This window comes from Hyalella azteca, unplaced genomic scaffold (genome assembly GCF_000764305.2).
Source record: "Hyalella azteca isolate HAZT.00-mixed unplaced genomic scaffold, Hazt_2.0.2 contig2483, whole genome shotgun sequence".
Taxonomy (NCBI): Eukaryota; Metazoa; Arthropoda; class Malacostraca; order Amphipoda; family Hyalellidae; genus Hyalella; species Hyalella azteca.
In genome coordinates this window covers 766,529-785,003 of record NW_025932756.1, presented here as the reverse complement: position 1 = coordinate 785,003, position 18,475 = coordinate 766,529, and the positions used below count along the sequence as shown (strand labels likewise).

The 18,475-nt window shown below is 43.5% G+C and overlaps 1 protein-coding gene across 1 annotated transcript; it reads right to left on the bottom strand.

The window, feature by feature from the left end:
* Positions 1-13,602: 13,602 nt before the first annotated feature.
* LOC108671259 (soluble scavenger receptor cysteine-rich domain-containing protein SSC5D-like) lies at positions 13,603-16,281 on the bottom strand. Its single transcript, XM_018158757.1, has 2 exons — positions 15,949-16,281; positions 13,603-14,016 (listed from the first exon to the last, which is right to left on the bottom strand). Exons 1-2 carry the CDS (start codon positions 16,279-16,281, stop codon positions 13,603-13,605), a joined length of 747 nt encoding a protein of 248 aa, XP_018014246.1.
* Positions 16,282-18,475: the final 2,194 nt, after the last annotated feature.

Here is an 18,475-nt window from a genome sequence, read left to right as displayed (position 1 = left end):
CATGGCCACCTACTTCATTGCCAAAAACATATGTACTTGTGTTCACATTGCATATAGGCTTATAAATTCGATCGGAATTCACAAACATCACACCTGATCAAAGGGAATACATGGTAGCTATAATCATCTATATTCTCATAAAAAAATTTGCGCGATGACCACACAGTTGAAAAAGTTCTCTATGTCACGTCCCTCTTGCCGTATGACCACGCAACACAGATTTTATGAAGTTTATTTCGAACATCTAAAAATTAAATTTTTTCTATGTGCCGTTGATCATTTTGCCATGTACTCATTCCCTACAGTAAATCAAATATTTTGATTGAAGAATTTAAGCTTATGCATTGCGATTCTATTATTGTTCACGGCATCTGATGAACGTGGATTTTTCTAAGCAAATCGCTTCAAAGCTTATTGTTCTCTAGATATTCGTTATAGATATATATTGTATCGCTATCCTAAGTGGCTGGAAAATATGATAACGTATCATGAGTGCAGTGCAATGCTATGATCCAGTAGGTATTATTAATGCAGTCGTTTTTAATCTTCAACGATTCAAGTCGATATACGATAGTTGCTTCCTTCTGTGAGCCTTGCAGCCGTGCTGGTCGCTCCTTCTTTAGCCATTCCCACTAATCTGGCTGAACATGAATGCAATTAAAAGGGACAGCAACTTTGTCAGCAGCGACGAGATGCCAATAAATGCGCGTGAGGGGAGTCAAGCTTCGCTATCATTTGGATCACGCGCTGCTCAACCGACAAGCTTCTGCAGCTGCTGTGCTTGCATGACTGTTTTGTCTTAAGTTACAAGCGTTTATAGGCTGCACACTCCGTGCCGACATCAACCTTGGTTGTTCAAGCTGTAAACTTCGTGGTTCCGAACAAGATCGTTTTAAGATAAGTTCATTATCTCGCCTGACGCGAAAGTAAAATGTTAATCCTTAGCTGCTTTTTTTGATAGATTCATTTAATGATGAAATTCAGAAAACATAATCGGTCGTGTATTTAGGCAGGAAAGACTTTTTGCTCATAACTCCGCCAGATAGTTGTTGTGGGCTCACTCCAAAAGCCAACCAGGCCCAAGCATCAGATTAGTGGTGAAGTAAAACACAGTAAAGTCAAGCCCGCAGGACACCATTATAGCCAGGCAGAGCAGGACACCATTATAGCCAGGCAGAGCAGGACACCATTATAGCCAGGCAGAGCAGGACACCATTATAGTTAGGTCAGGCCAGGCAAGGCACAACACCACTAGATCAGGCCAGGCAAGGCACAACACCATTAGGTCAGGCCAGGCAAGACACAACACCATTAGGTCAGGCCAGGCAACGCATAACACCATTAGGTCAGGCCAGGCAACGCATAACACCATTAGGTCAGGCAAGACACAACACCATTAAGTCAGGCCAGGCACAACACACGCAGGCAGCACACACCCCAACTTACGCAGTAAACTTGGCCGTCTGTGGTCGGAGTTTGCATCGCTGCGGGCCCACAGCTGATGCTGAGATTATTGATAAATTAATGGTTTGCAATGGCTTACGCTGGTTTATAATCATCTAATATAATCATCTAATATAATCATCTAATGTCATCCATTTATGAATTTTTTTATTTTCAGCTGTTTACAAGTACTATTGAACATGTACAAAACTTAACTGCCACAGCTTAAGGGTAGATCACAGCCAAATTAATAGTTTGTTATGGCGTTAGCTGCTTCATGTTCGCAATATTTGTCCAATGCAATATTTATGTCACCCAATTTTTATATGCCACTTTTTCATGTGCAGCTGTTTACAAATATCATAGAGCTTCTATTTCTAAAACGTATTTGCCTCATTTTGATGGGATGCTACAGCGGGAATAAATAGCTCAATATAAATTCTGTTAAATTTTTTTCTAAACGCGCGTGTGGCGACACTTTGTGTTTGTGGATCTGAAGACTGGAAGATGAATTTCGAAAATGTGTTACGTGAAGAAACGATAAGACTAAATTATTCTAAATTAAGATCCCCGCCCACGTATAATTGCTATAATTTAATTTGCCTGAGTGGCAAATTTACCTAAATGACAACTGCCGATAGGATAATGCTAATGTATTTGAAAAGTACCATATAAAAATTCAAAATGAGATTCTGTGATGAAAGCACTACTAATGGTGCCAGTCCAGTTTACGTTGTTTACGGTTATAGTTTCTACCAAGTCAAAAACTCAGTTTACGGAGAGTGATTCTTTCTGACAGAAGCCAGCTCAGGTTCAGCGTGCTGACCTCAGGACGAGCATACGAGAAATTGTGACCCAATGGACGATATCCAAAGTAGCTGATGATCCGACTCGGCAGCGCGATTATCTCCGGATTATGTCCTGTCAGAGTAGAGACTCAAGATTATCCGAAGATGGAGATCAGTATTGGGATCAAGATCAGTATTAGGACCAAGATGATCTTTGTTCCAGAAGCAGTTTTTCGTAAACCGCTTCACAATAAGTAGACAGGAAGGCTCGCTGGTGTCCAGAGGGAGGCCGTGTCTGCCGATCATTTAAGTCCCTGCGACTATTTCGTGGTCAGTCCTCGCGATGCACTCTGATGCGACTTTGGAAAATCGATGCCTGTTTGGGAAATTTACTATTAAACTGATAAACATCCACCGTCAGTTTTTTTATTATTATACGATTGTGCTTTTCTCTCGTGTAAGATCATACCGATGCTTGAGCTTCGTATTTTCAGTGAACTCCAGGGAACGAGTAATGCATAATAGAACTGCTACTGTAGCGGCCACAGATGCGGGCAGCTGCTACTGCAGCTTGTAGCAGGAGAAGCTGTAACCGCAGCCGCAGTGGTATCAATAATTTCAATTGCCAGAAGTGGCAGTAACAGTAGCTTCTGCACTATCAGCAACAGTTCTAGTTACATCGATCAGTAGGAGAAACAGTAATACTGCTGGTCCACCAGCAACAGCAGCAGCTGCAGTGTCATACCACTAATTAGCCCAAGTTTGCTGGAGCGCAATGCTGTTCGATGAAGATGTTCAGCCTTTATCCTGAGCGTTTGTCCTCCCTTCTCTGCTATCTACTACCTCAAGACCTATAGATTTTGCCCTTAATTTTTATATTTTTATCGAATTAATCTTTCCATTGTCCTCTTGTCGATCTACGAGTTACTTTATATCGCCACGAGTTATTTCTTATCGAATTTTACCTGTTTTTTCCAAGGCTTTTATTTTTCATCGTTTCAGTTTCGCCATTCCAGATTGTTTTACATTATCGTTCCGCTCTTATCAGCTGGACACGATTTCTGTCCATCATTATACTTAAGCAAGGATGTTGAGAAACTTCTCGGTACCAGACTCAAAAGAGAGACCATTTCACGGGAATCTACAGCTACCTATGATTGCTATAGAGAAGGCGGAGGTGCGCAGTGCTTTTACTGGCCGAACACAGGAGCTTTTGTGCGGCCGCTGATGCACTTACGAGTTATTGGAGAGCTGAAATATGGCAGCCTCGGGACCTGCGACGGTTCTAAACGATTACCCCTCGGTCACGCTTATGCAGTGCTGTTCATTTCAGTGATTATTACTCATGCATTAATATTAACGAATAAAATGCTTGAAATATATTATTGGCTCCGCTGGGAATTCCCTTCTCGTCATTTCAGTGAATCTGTGATCGTTTTCGTGAATGATTTCAGTAATTTTGTGATAATGAACTTAAATGAATGCCCGTTTTGTAATGACTTGAACTTGGATGTTTCTTCAATTTTTTTTCTATACTCATAATTCATTGGGACTTATTGGCAACGCGCCATTAATTGGTCCATTAACGTTTGCCTATACAACAAATGCAATAGTTTGAATAATATCATTTATTACAATTGAAAATCGCGTACATTTTTATATGTGTAGATTCTACCGCAGTGTCATGAAAATCGTGCAAGTAAACTAAGGATTAAAGTATAAGTTTACTTTGGTCACTGCGGTTGTCGAGTGCCATTCGTATCCGCTTTTAATTCCGTCCCTCACGCCGCCCTGAGTGACCAAGTTCTCTGGTCAAACTAAAGAAACTTTGTGTCCTCTTTAACTCCTCGGCTGCGATGCTCGCCTCATTAAACTTTTCGCTCGATTATTTTATTCTCAGTGGCCATTTTACCGAGGAAGTTCGTTTGTTCTTTTGGCTTGTTGTTAAGCTCCTATGATATTTTCGCCGAGAACTTGTCAATTTGTGTTCTTTCCTGTAGACGGGAGAATTTATTTTACCAATTGCTTGTGAACAAATTTCTGTCTTGCTACGAAGAGTTTCACGTTGTAGTTGCAAAACAGACCAGGGTTGTTGGCGGGCGACTGTCATGTCGCATCATGCCCCTTTAGCGCCGTGTTTTGCGTGGCAAGTCTGCTCAAAAACTGCCGTGACTTCAACATTTATGCGCTCGTGTAATCCAAATCGCGGCAGTTTGTATGCGCCGCACAGACACGCTTTCTTGCCTCAGGACTGCCGCTGTCTGGGTGTTTGTAGACGTCGTGGGGGGGGCACTGGCTATCTCTTTAATTGTGCTACAGATAAATACTGTTATCTCATGGTACTGGTAGAATTTTATGTACACCATCGGAAAATTTTAAGAAAATTATGCTATTGCCGTTTTAACATATTCAAATTATATACTAAAGTAATTATATGGAAACAAGTTCATCAGTTCCATGTAATGACCGATTTTTGGCCGCTGCTGATGAGCCCGCAAATTGTAATAAGATGAGGCCGACCTGGACTGAAAGCGGTCCCGCAATTGCTGCTACGGATCAAGACTCGTGGCCTGGACTTGGCTCGTCCATAACTTGGATCTGCATTATTCTAGTGATCCGTTGTCACATTACCATTATTGTAGTGATCCGTTATTACATTCTCATTATTGTAGTGATCCATTATCACATCCGCTTTATTGTAGTGAACCATTAAAATATTGTTATTGTATTGCCAAGTTCACCTTATGGCGAGCAACTCCGAGACCCTGACGTGGCTTGCTCCAGTTCTCACGAGGGACTAAAACAGGTTGTCTTATTACAGGCTAATTCCCATGCAAAGCACCTTATTGCCGCGTGATGAAGGTAATGAACTGTCATCTAAATTCGTAGGTTTGTGATGACCCGTAAATACTCAGAGCGTTGTACAATTGTTAGGTTCAGTATGTTTGAATGAGCTTTGCGATGACGCTAGAGCAACATAACGTGTAGCAACAGATCTGTTAGGGAATTTAGAGAAGATCTTGGGAGTAAATATAGTGTCATATGCTGCGTCCATAGTCAGCTGCATCTTTTATCACACAGGAGCCCTGGGGGTGTCGTTTGCTTTGTTTATGGCCTCGCTTCCTGTTACTCCTGCGCACCTATAATGATAGTAAAAAAAATAATCGGGCATTTACGCTGACAAAATGTCCCAAAACAAACTTTGATGTCCAGTAAAAAATGATATTTGCAACTCTGTTCATGAATTTGTTCTAATGACTAAGGCTGAATTAGAATTTTCACACGGCACTCTAAAAGTGTGTAGATTATTTCCGTAGAATTGCACACGGCAGCGCATTTGCAATATTACATTCCCAATTGCAATTGAGCATTACTGATACTTCGCACCTGCAATACAGCGCATAATCCTAACACGCACTCGTGTGTCTTAGAGGCGGGTGAGACGCCACACGCGCGCCTGCCAGGTTGGTGAGACGCCACACGCGCGCCTGCCAGGTTGGTGAGACGCCACACGCGCGCCTGCCAGGTTGGTGAGACGCCACACGCGCGCCTGCCAGGTTGGTGAGACGCCACACGCGCGCCTGCCAGGCTGGTGAGACGCCACACGCGCGCCTGCCAGGCTGGTGAGGCGCCACACGCGCGCCTGCNTGGAGGGTGCTGTGGGGTGCTGTGGGGAGTGCTGTTGGGTGCTGTGGGGGGTGTGCTGTGTTGAGGAGTGCTGTGTGGGGGAGTGCTGTGGGGGGAATGCTGCGTGGAAGTGCTGCATGGTTCCGCCATAAGTTTCGTATATCTCGACTCGCAGCGACTCAATGATTCATCGAACGTTTGTTTACCCACGGACCTTGACCAAAAATCCTACCAAGGTTTGTCTTGCTGCTCGTGATTGTCAGGTTTCCAAAAGAAAAAAAAACTCGTTTAGAAACATCTTTTGAAGTGACCCTTGCGAACTACAGCTTTGGTCGCCTCATCCGATTAACGGAAAGGATAAGCTTTACCGATACAAACTCTACGGAAACTTCCGCCCAATCCCGTGGTACCAGTTTTTTTTTTAGTCCGGAGCAATGCTACAAACAGACGTGATTGCATCAATGATTCCTTTTTTTTAATTTCAACCAGATCACTTGGTTCGATTAGGATCATATTTTGTTCGTATGTTTGCCTGTACAACATAATCCTTATACATAATCCATGATCATAACATATGCAGGAGCATATGTTCAGTCTTAAAATGCCTAGCAAATTACGGACCAGGCAATAAGTCCAGCAGCTACCTTAATCAATCGTCAGCTATGGAAAGATCGGGTTCCAAAGGCCGGATCCCTTGTGAATCAAGTCACGAAAAGTATAATTAAGAATCGGGAACAGGCCATGGGCCTATTTCTTCAGTGCCGACACTTCTATCCTATTTTATTTATTGTTGTTCGCGTTTGGACTGAAATAATTGCTTCAAATTTGACTCCTGGACGTAATTTCATAAATAAATAAATATCCTGGCATTTTGACACAATGCAAGGTAGGAATAAGTACATAAAAACTGCTGGCAAGTTGTAACAGCGTCGTGACGTCAGCTTGAACACAATCCTGCCGCGCTTGAGGCAGTAAATCAAATGCCTTCACAAACCGCTGCTCGGCGCCATGCTCGACACCCCTGCCGTGCTGCTGCCGTGCTGATGCCGTGCTGATGCCGTGCTGATGCCGTGCTGCTGCCGTGCTGATGCCGTGCTGATGCCGTGCTGTTGCTGTGCTGCTGCCGTGCTGATGCCGTGATGCTGCCGTGCTGTTGCCGTGCTGCTGCCGTGCTAAAGTCATGATTATACGCGATGATGAGTGCTCTCTTCATCCCCCCCATCACCACTCCTTGCTAACGCGGTCTGATACTTGAATTTAAGTTACAAAGTCCGTAGACTTAGTCCGATGTGCTCGTTACAGCTACTCCGTCATAGCGAGTCCGGATAATTCAATATTTTTCGCATTCAAGTCTTTTTTCGCCTGCATACCGCGTGGGTCACTCCATTACGTGAAGAACATCACACTTTAATGTTACCGCGTCGCTTCGCCCACCCGTCGCAGACGAATGGCGTCGGGCGCGTTTTAATTGTTTCGCTAAACAGTTCATTTTGCCGCCCCGATGTTCAGCAGAGAACTGGACCTTTAGGTCGCGGGATGTGTTCATGTCAAGTTACTGTTTATTGCTTATGCTCCTAATACCCTATTCTCCTACGTCCCCTATCATTCAGAAATAATTACCAGAATTTTTTTAATGACCGGCAAAGGAATTGTAAGTCGTTTTTAATATTCCGCAATATTTTTGCAGGGCTTGTGAATTAATATTGAGCTGCATTCGTCCAGCAAAACGTACGAGAGAATACTCGGTGACTTTTGAGTGGCCGATGTTGCACTGCCGGCGATAACCTTGATGAATTTTTGACGTGCGTAACGTAGAGCAGCGTTGTCGTGTATCTCATCAAGCGTGCCGGCCCCTGATGGCGTAACTAATTATAAAATTGCCACTAAAAGTGGCACAAGATGCCATCTTATGGAGCATCGCGTCACAAGTTATCTCCACGTCATCTTCCTGTTCTGCTTCTGTACTCTGTCGCTTTTCTATCATATCGAGTCTTGTTCGAAGCGTTGGCTCGGCTGCATCACTGCAAGCCACTAGATAAATTCTCATACTTGATTAGCTTATCTCTTGTGATGAGCGAGATACCTGCTAGTGCAACCATTTGCGCTTGTCTGTACTGTTTATATTTCTTTATATTGATTTTTTATTCATTAGGCCAATACACACCTTAAAATGGGAAATTTTTACAGCATGCTACTATTTACTGTATTTCTATGTGAATAACGTATTATCTAATATAAAAAGAAAATTAAACTAAACTGAAGAGAATTTTCCAAAAAAAAACACTTTAGCCGGCATGTTCTCTCGTCCATGAAATTTGAAGTCGACCTTCTCCTTGTAAGACTAACTCAAGAAAAAAGCGAAACTTACGACAGTCGCTGCCGAATGAAGAACGTCAGGCGATAAGTTGCAGGCGCGGCTGCTTAACGTCAACTCCCAAAGAAAGCCGTATGGTGCCTCTTATATTGACTCCGTATACTCCAATTTGAACGTTGCAGCATTTCTGCGTAGCAATATTATCCTAATGTTCATTGATTAATTATTTCTAAATTTAGTGTAGTATATTTTACAAATAAAGGTATTTTTGGGCTTGTTTTCTGAGAGAAATCTGCGTGTAATGCGAGAGTTTTTTTTCGATTTCATTGCCAAAATGTTTCAAGCCCCGTTTGTTATTTTAACTGGCTAGTAGCTTTTAAAATCTAGTCGTAAACGCACCAGGTACTGCGTTGTGCAGTCAAGTTCAAGATATAAACGACTGCAGTCGTTGTGCAGTCAAGTTCACTTAAATAAATATTCGTATAGCTAGAACACGACAATGTCCTGATCCTAAGCGCGGTTTATCGCCATAATATTCTAGCCAAAGCGCCACCAAAATGTCCAGCATATTCTTGGTCGGCACTAATCCCTGCGGCGTTGGGAGGCGTTTTAGTCGAGATGAAGTTCGCTTCAATAAAGGTTTAAGCGGCCACGAGACGTCACTCCAAGTTCCCGAGTCGCGTGTGTCACATTCGTAAATTTTAAGGCTTTTCTTCCGTGCCGCAAGATTGTTTTTGGGGCCTTTTCCTGTCCGCTGGCTCAGCCAGGACACCGGCTCGGTCCTGGCTTTTATGTTTGATGGCATTTTTACAGGTTTTTGATTTATGGAGAGGCTTTTATGGCAGTGCTTGTTCTTGCCAAGCTCGCTGCAGCATCCGCGCATTATTCCCAACTACGACAATTTACTCCATGCAGTGAAGAGCAGCAAGCGGGCCTTCTTCGTAACTCAATCAGGAACGCGGAACACAAACTCTTAATTTCGCAGTTTGCGTTGGAATTACTTTCATAATTTATGATGCTGTTCATTGTCAGGTGTATCATAGGTTTCCTGTCGCACTGCAGAGCCGGCGCAAAAAACTAAAATTTACTTGATTTAAATGTTCCTCTCGTCGGTGTTATTTCTGCTTCCCGTAGTGTCTTTTTTCTTCTGTATACACTGTTCCAGGGCCTTTGCTTTCTTCTTATATCTCCATTTGCTGCTTATTTCACCTGTTATCTTAACCGCCACTAGCCAGTGGTTAGCAGTACCGGCTAATATTTTTTCCGTTCTATTTCATTGATTTGTCCCGCACTCACGCTAGAGGAGAGTTCATGTCTGAGTGTGTGGGGCGGTGGTGATCTATGAGCCGGCATGTCGCTCCCCTTCTTTGCTTCCTGCCCACTTTTCCCTCTTGCTGCGCCAGCCCATCGGTCACTTGATGCTGGCTGGGTCGACTCCTTTTGTCGGGACTCGAGAGCCTCGGCTTCCTCTGCTAACAAGTTGTCCTGCTCGAGGATACATCAAGCGCGCGTCCTCAGTCCTTTCCAGTATTATTCTGACAGTTGTCCTACTACATCCTTCAATTCGTAATTGTTCCTGGTCATTTGGGATTGTTCGAAAATTATCGTAATTTCCATTCTACAGACTGCAATCAAGTTTGTTCTGTGTCATTGAGTTCGTCTAACTGATTAGTATTAAGAGGTGCCAGTTTCAAATATGATTAATACATGGTAACATTTATACTGAGCAAGATCTTACAAAAGTGAAAATTTTAACTTGGGAACGATTATTATGCATCCTAATTGCCAACCGGAGTGTTGCGACCAACATTATCACTTTGATTAGATTATTTCTGTCATAGTGTCAAAAATAAGCCCCTGCGGTATGATGCTCGCACAATATCTGGTCACGTGGTTTTCACAGACGACAGATATCTGAGATTGCACATGTTGAAAACAACATGACCTAAAAATATATCAAATGACTATTACGCGTTAATCCAACACCTAATGAATAATTGCGCTTTCCAATAACTGTATTCAAGTCGGTTGATAAATCATCTGATAAAGGCAGCACAATTATATAAGGGCCGTCGAGGCCTGTAATAGGATTGCTTAACTGACTGGACGCTCGGTACTGTACGACGTTAAGCCATACTGAACTGATTTCAAAAAGTCTTGCGGACTGTGTTCTTAGCATACATACTTACGATAACTGCGCAACAATTCCAGATTAGGAAAAAATACCGGACTAGAAGCACTCTCAAATTGCTAAAAGTAATAAATTAAATTATTGAAAGTACTTTTCTTTCGACTGCGTCCCAAAAGCCTCTCGCAATAGACGAGGTGTACCGGCCCTGGTGTAGCAGCGATGAGGTTTTGATGTCACAGGAGAGTGTCACCTAAATACTGCCTGCGTTATTTCTACGAACTCTCACGCTGATCGTAGCAGGGATCGTGTTGACATGCGTTCTCGCACGTACGAGCGAGTGTCACTCATGTACTGAGTATGGAAATGCATTCCGTTGATTGTCATCGGCGATTATTCGTCCGCAGTTTTTTTTTTGCATCATATGAACCTCGTTTAGGTTACAGAGATATTTGTTTATAAATGCAATTTTATAATGAGTACTCTTAGTCCAAATTTTTGTGCGAGTTTCTATATGTTAATTGAATCACGTAGTCTCAATTAAACAAACGTAAGTACTTCTCTGTATCATTTGAAAGACTAAAGCTTTTTATGTTGAAGTTACTGCTAGTCGGCATATTAGATGAGCAACAGGTAATTGTTTTCTAAGGGTTGATAACATTTTGTTTTTTCTCATGAAAAATAAAAGTTAAAAATAGAAAATAAAGTATGTGCTCTCAATAAGATCCTCGTAAGGTTGAAGATTATGAGCTGATATCTGTCCCCTAGAACTCATCGTAATTAATGTACAATATAAATAAATAATTAATACTTCCCTCACTGTCATCAATTTGCAAATAAAATTATTATAAAGAGATGAGCGTTCTATTGCAAGTCCCTGTGATTTTATTCAGAACGCAGGAGCACAATATTGCTACGGCCTGCAAATGGATATCCTGTTTGACTTCCGGTCTGCGCGGGAATTTAATTCTATGTCGGAATGTTGCGCACCGACGTCCTGTACTGACCACTCCGAATAGCGTACCTAATGAGTTAGCTCAGCCGTTTATATTCACGACTCTGAGATTCCGACCCTAGTCGTTGGCGCTACACATTCACGACTCTGATATTCCGACCCTAGTCGTTGGCGCTACACATTCACGACTCTGATATTCCGACGCTCTAGTCGCCTCAAAACCTGAATTTTATCGATGGGTGGGCGATCAAACGCTGCACGTTGTCGTGACCGCGGACATATCAGCCATCGTGGATGGAAAATCGTTCACACATACTCATGGACATGATATTATGGACGTTCATGAAAAAGTCGTGGCTGAGGATTTATACAAATCTTCGCATTTCAAGCCAGCATGAAACCAGTTTTAATCAGGGCATCAATTGACATCGTTAAATTTTGAACAGCTTGAATGAAAATGAACAAAAAACTGAATCTGTGTTCCTAAGGTTGCTAAAGTATAATTCATCATAACTCGTAGGTGGAGCTTAGCGTAGATACGGACACATGGGCCGTCAGCGAAGACAAATACTCGTGTTCACTAATGCGTGTGTATAAAGGCGCGCTAATTAAGCACAACAACCATTAAGGCTATTCACTGCGGAGGCTCTATTTTAAATTTCCGCGGCGCAGCGGTGCATTAGAATATTCGACTGCTGGGAGCACACCCCGCCCCCTGCCCTCGCGGGGTCCCCCTTGTGGGGGGGCGCTGCGCCCGCTAATTAATCAGTTTAGCCTTGAATGCAACCCGGCCTATTCACGCGTAGCCGCAGCATCGCCGTCCTGACTACCAATGGCCACCTACACCACCGTCACACGCATATTCGTGCACTCAGTTAAATGACTGACATCTTGTCCAAATAGCGATGCACTTGTTCATATTTTGTGGGTTATAATGACTCAGTTTGACGCGGCAAAATGGCGTATCAGTGCTACGTTCGTTCTCTGATCAATTGCTCATGGTAAGAAAATATATCACTCTTTGGAAAATATGAAAAATTAATTTTCACTGTATCCTCTCTGGAAATTATGCCCACCTCATCGCTGGCCGTGAATGTCGATGGTGGGCTAAATGACCCCTCAATTTCTCTTAAATTTTTGCTGTCACGTCAAACCTGATGCCATCGGCAATTATATATATATATATATAAAGTCCTGAGTTGCACTTCCGCTAAAATGATATAAACGACAAAGTATGGGAGCTTCATCAGTGGACTGTGAGCCTCGCCGGTGATGACACCGACTGTGAGTTTGTTTCTGACTGTGCTTTAACCTGCTCATCAATTCACTTCAGCTACAGTTACACAGCTACTGCCACTGTAGTGGTCTGTGCCGCTCCATTGCAACCTAAACAGCTGCAATAATGTAGTAGCACACAGCTGCAGGGCAGCCAGCACAGCTACAGTGCAGCCAGCACAGCTGCAGAGCAAGCAGCACAGCTGCAGGGCAGCCAGCACAGCTGCAGAGCAAGCAGCACAGCTGCAGTGCAGCCAGCACAGCTGCAGTGCAGCCAGCACAGCTGCAGTGCAGCCAGCACAGCTGCAGTGCAGCCAGCACAGCTACAGTGCAGCCAGTACAGCTGCACTGCAGCTGCACAGCACGTCTCCACCGCACGCTGCACTTGGCTGTGTTCCAGAAGCTCGGCGCGTTTGCTATGCAGTCGAGTCTTTGCTGGGGCGCCCTCAATGATTTAACATTTATTCAACTTGGGTTCGATTTCGTACCAAATTTATTAGGATTTCTTGTCTGTAAATAATAAGCTAGCTTGCCCTCAGTTTTTAAAATTTTATTTAAATAACCGGGTTCTTTTAGTATTTTGTTGCTGTAATGAATGGTCTAATTTGTTCCTCATTGTGATGTGTTCGGTGATTTGTCAAAAAATATTATTTTTAACTCCAACTATACTTGCTCAGAAAGAATCAAGTGCCTTATCTAATTTATGTTATCGTTACATTGAACTGCAATTTCTATGAATATCATTCATTAATTTAATTGCCTGGAGATGAATTCTTTGTAATATTGTAAGTCTTAGTATGACAGTCAATACATATCAGGCGACCGAGCCACGTGCCATCATAAGAATGGCTGCACTTTTCTGCGAGCTTTTCTTTTATTTGTCCGTAGTGCGCTCGACTTCAATATTAATGCTGCTCAGTGTTAAAATAATACACAATAAAACAATACAATATAATATTATGGCCGCTCAGTTATATACGCTTGTGGTTCGCTGCCAGTATCCTGGATACGCCTCCTGACATGACGACCCCTACTGAAAAAACTGTCCGATTTAGCGTCGGCTTTTTCTGGGTTAGTTGTAATGCTTAGCGGGGTGCCAGGCAGGTGGGGTGAGGGTGCCAGGCAGGTGGGGTGAGAGTGCCAGGCAGGTGGGGTTAGGGTGCCAGGCAGGTGGGGTGAGGGTGCCAGGCAGGTGGGGTGAGGGTGCCAGGCAGGTGGGGTGAGGGTGCCAGGCAGGTGGAGTGAGGGTGCCGGGCAGGTGGGGTGAGAGTGCCAGGCAGGTGGGGTTAGGGTGCCAGGCAGGTGGAGTGAGGGTGCCAGGCAGGTGGAGTGAGGGTGCCAGGCAGGTGGAGTGAGGGTGCCAGGCAGGTGGAGTGAGGGTGCCAGGCAGGTGGAGTGAGGGTGTCAGGCAGGTGGGGTGAGGGTGCCAGACAGGTGGAGTGAGGGTGTCAGGCAGGTGGGGTGAGGGTGCAAGGCAGGTATTACTCTTTAATCAGGCCAATCTTGTTAAGGCTAATCCACACGAGAAGAAAGTACATCGCTACTAGGACAAAGTCACACTCATTTGCCTGAGTGTAGGCGGTGAGAGCAGGGGCTGGTGTTATGGTGTTGTACACACCGAGGAGCACGCGGGGGCTATAGGTGTTATCAGCGTAATGGGCCGCCCTGTAGTGTTTGGCTGATGCTGACGCGTCGAGTGATCTGTCAACAACTTACTGACGCTCCTGCTAACTGACGCTGACTGACTCACTTGGCTACTGGTGGTACACGGTCGCTCAAAAGGGTCATGAGTGAGTGACGCATCTTTGACCCGTGACGCGGCAGCTTCTGAATCGGGTAATCAGTAGCTGGGGAGGCTCCAAATTTTGAGTCCCTTACCCAATCAAGGCCACTACTGGATTACTACTTTAGATGTTGACTCGGTTATGATGCCGCTTGATTTAGCTCGCCTCTAAGATGAAGCCAGCTGAAGTCTTTAAGATTGTTCAATTATTTATTGAAACTATATTTTGCTCCGCCTCTATTACCAGATTATGTGTGGCCAATTCATAGCCCGTAAGCAGTGAGGCAGTTATTTTTATAGAGGCAGAACCCTTGCTATTTTTCTGGGATTCACCTATGAAGCGCGAGATATGATTCTGCAAATTAAAATGCTTATTCAGTCGGCTAAAAGAACTTTGAAATTTTTTATGCACTACACGTATTTATACCTTGTTCGGTATAGCAATAGTTAACAGTTTATTAAATTTTTTCGAGATTTACTCTTCGCCGTCGACATGAACAGGAAATTTGTCAGTTTATTCCATTTTATCTAAAACAACGCGTCTAGCTTTCGGCATTTTTGTCACACGAGCTAAGAGTTGGCCGTTTAATCTAAAGAAAAACAGTTGTGCTCTCTTAAAATTAGCACCCCCATTTTAAAATTTGGTGCATTTTAAAACAGATTATCGCTTGTGTTATTTTGTGCATTTTTATCAGTTTATATTTTTAACATTTCATTTTTTAACAGTTTTTTTAGCGCTATGTGCTTCTGGACAATTTAACAGTTTGAGCCTGTTTTTTCTCAAAACTTCCGTCAAGTTTTTGCTCTTAATTACTCAGGAAAACTTGACGTATCCTCGCATCTCATCGAGGGCTGAGTGCAGTCAATTCCCGCGTCCGCTGGTCCCTTAGGATTTCTGTTTTTTTCATATTCTTCTAGCTCGCATTTTCTCGACTAAAATAGTAATTTGCGTCTAAACACTAAAATCTGCGTGTTACGCGTACAGGTAACGCATAACAAATTTACTCATTTGCATTTTAAAACTGACTCATTTACTTTTATAACATTCGCATGAAAAGAAGCGACCGAAAAAATCGATTGCAGATAACAAGAAACCAATACCATCATAAACATGCCATCCAAATAAAGCTTTCCATATGTTCAATAATGAACATTTTTCTTCAGACACAATGGATGTAATGCCTTAATAATTCCTTGTCTTCACAGTTGCAAAAATTTGGCTCCCCTCTGAATGACGAAGACGCTGAATAATGAACTGAGGGTTAACTTCAATTGTGAGACCAGTAAACTCTAATAATGATACGGGGGTTAACTTTAGGTGTGCGGGTTCAGTGGTTCACTCATGAGCCGGTTCAGTGGTTCACTCATGAGCGGGTTAACATGTGTAATGAACCGCGGTTTGATGGAAGGTCGGGTGTTGTGTTCGAGCCGGCGGTGCGAGCCGCCTCATAACCGGCACCGTAGCTTCCGTCATATTCCCGGGCAAGTTCTCAAGTGCAGGAACTTTTTCAATTTGCTTTTGGGCGCTTTTATGGAGCAGCGCAGCGTGTTTGACACTTGTTCGGTGCGTCGGGTGGGGACTTGGTGGTGTGAGGGGACTTGGTGGTGTGAGGGGACTTGGTGGTGTGAGGGGACTTGGTGGTGTGAGTGAGAGGACTTGGTGGTGTGAGAGGACTTGGTGGTGTGAGAGGACTTGGTGGTGTGAGAGGACTTGGTGGTGTGAGAGGACTTGGTGGTGTGAGAGGACTTGGGGTTGTGAGGGGACTTGGGGTTGTGAGGGGACTTGATGGTGTGAGGGGACTTGATGGTATGAGGGGACTTGGTGGTGTGAAGGGACTTGGTGGTGTAAGGGGACTTGGTGGTGTAAGGGGACTTGGTGGTGTGAGGGGACTTGGTGGTGTAAGGGGACTTGGTGGTGTAAGGGGACTTGATGTTGTTAAGGTACTTGATAATATGCGGAAAATTCATGTATTAGAAGGACTGATTCTGTACGGAGACTCGACTTCTGAAAAGGATTTTATGGTGAGAAGATCTTTCCGTTTAGTGTCATTCATTCGATAAGGAATCGAGTTTTACTACTAGATAAGTCGTCGAGGAATAAATGAGGACTTGGATGTGGACTGGATGGTTTGTGGGACAAAGTGGTAGCGACGCTTGATTGCGTAGAGCGACTTTATGTTGTGGACTTGCTTCATATAAAAATACTTGGGGTATACTTTCGGCTACACGAATTTGTAGTTATATTGTTACTTCATTTCTGTGTTAAGAAAAACGTATGACAACTGCACAGTTGCTGCCGAGTGCAGATCCTCAGTTTGCAACTTTTGCTTCTCCCACAAAACGACGACGGCGAAGAATGAGGAGCCCAAAAAAACAACCTGACAAGCGTCCAACTTTTCCGTCGATACTGAAGACTAGTCGATACATCGCTGCCTTGGCTGGTCTACCGCAACCCCCGCGATGTTTGAACTTGTCGATATTTTGTCTTCAAGTTGTTGAGTTTGAAAAATCGCATTTTCTGAGGATTTTTTGCTTGATTGAGCAATTAGGTAGGTAGTAAGTGTCTAGGCTTGCAATATATACTAAAGTAGACGGTTAGATTCTAATTTTTCCCTGGTTAACTCACGCTACAGTAAATGAAATTTTGAATGTAAAGTAGATGGTATGCTGTACTCCTAGGGGTTTGTGAATACAACTGAGACGCAGCGCTCATACTGCGTTAACTATTCAGAGCTTCACGCTCTGGCCCAGTCATACGGTAAGAATATAAACTTGAACGAAGCCTCGAAGCGCTGCGCAAAAACCGTAAGGTTTCTTGTGGACCGCTAGTGTCAGAGGCTTTGTTTTTGAGAGCACCAAGAGATCGTTACAGGAGTCATATTCGTGGTGTTTCTGGCTATACCATTCGCCGTGTTTTGAATGCACAATGAAGCGCATGCACCCCGCTAGCGTTGCCCGGTCTCAGCACCTACCTTTATACGTCTCTTATCTCGCCGTGTCCATACGTGACGCGAGTCCGAATGCTCTGCATGACCATCCTTGCGACTTATTCAAGTGCAGCCAAATCGTTTCGACTTCGCTTCCATGATGCTGCAATTTTGGTAGAAAATTTCCGTGATGCCGCAAACTTTCGGAGTAGTTAACCGCAATGCAAGATTTTGAGACGAGTTCCCGTCACCGCGATACGTTTTCGAAGAAGTTATCAATTATGTTCTTCAACAAGTGAAATGCTAATTAAGCGGAAAAAGGAAAAACGCACCGTTTGCTGACGTATTGCAAAATTCAGTTTTGGTCCGCACGGCCGTGAAATTTTTAGAAACCGCTATTTTTGAGTCTCCAAAATTATGGGATAATATTTTTAAAATGCCTCATTGCAACATAGCGGGAATTTTGCGGTAACCTATTTGGTTGAAACTTAATAGGGATAAAGCTAAGCCAAGCTAAGCTTTCTCATTCATGTTAATTTCGGTGATTGCGTTTTTTCGAGACAATTGTTTTCGCTTTATCAAAAACATCAAAAACAAATGTCTGTGTCGCGTCGGCGGCTGACTATTCAATTTCTTCAGACTAAAGCAACTATTTGGTAGGCCAAAATGTTTCGACTAAATTTTTCAGTGGACATGCAGTGGCGTTAGAACTTCAAGAGCGGCCGGGTACATATCATCAATTAGTTGTGAAGCATTTGTCAACAGTCAAGATTTATTACTCGTAGGTGCTTTATTCAACACTTATGCTCGTTGTCTTCGTACGATATTAGATAAAAAAATGCCAGGAAAATTATCACAAGTAAAGAATTGTACATTATGCCTTGCTAATGTCTGTATAAATGCATAGTCATCAAATAACATCAAGTGAACCCCAAAATTCATATTTAAGCGCGATATTATTGTTATCTTAGAGACAATTATTATCATCAACGACCCAATCATTGCCATATAACACTTTTCTCCATCAAATTGTGCAATTTTTTTGAATATGTTAATCACTTACAGATCAGTGCTGATTTGGTATTTGAACCATCTTGCCCATTATATTGCCGAACTCTGTATCAGCTGGGAGAGTGGCGCCAGCATCAGCTGGGAGAGCTTGGCGCCAGCATCAGCTGGGAGAGCTTGGCGCCAGCATCAGCTGGGAGAGCTTAGCTCCAGCGTTGTGGTCCAGG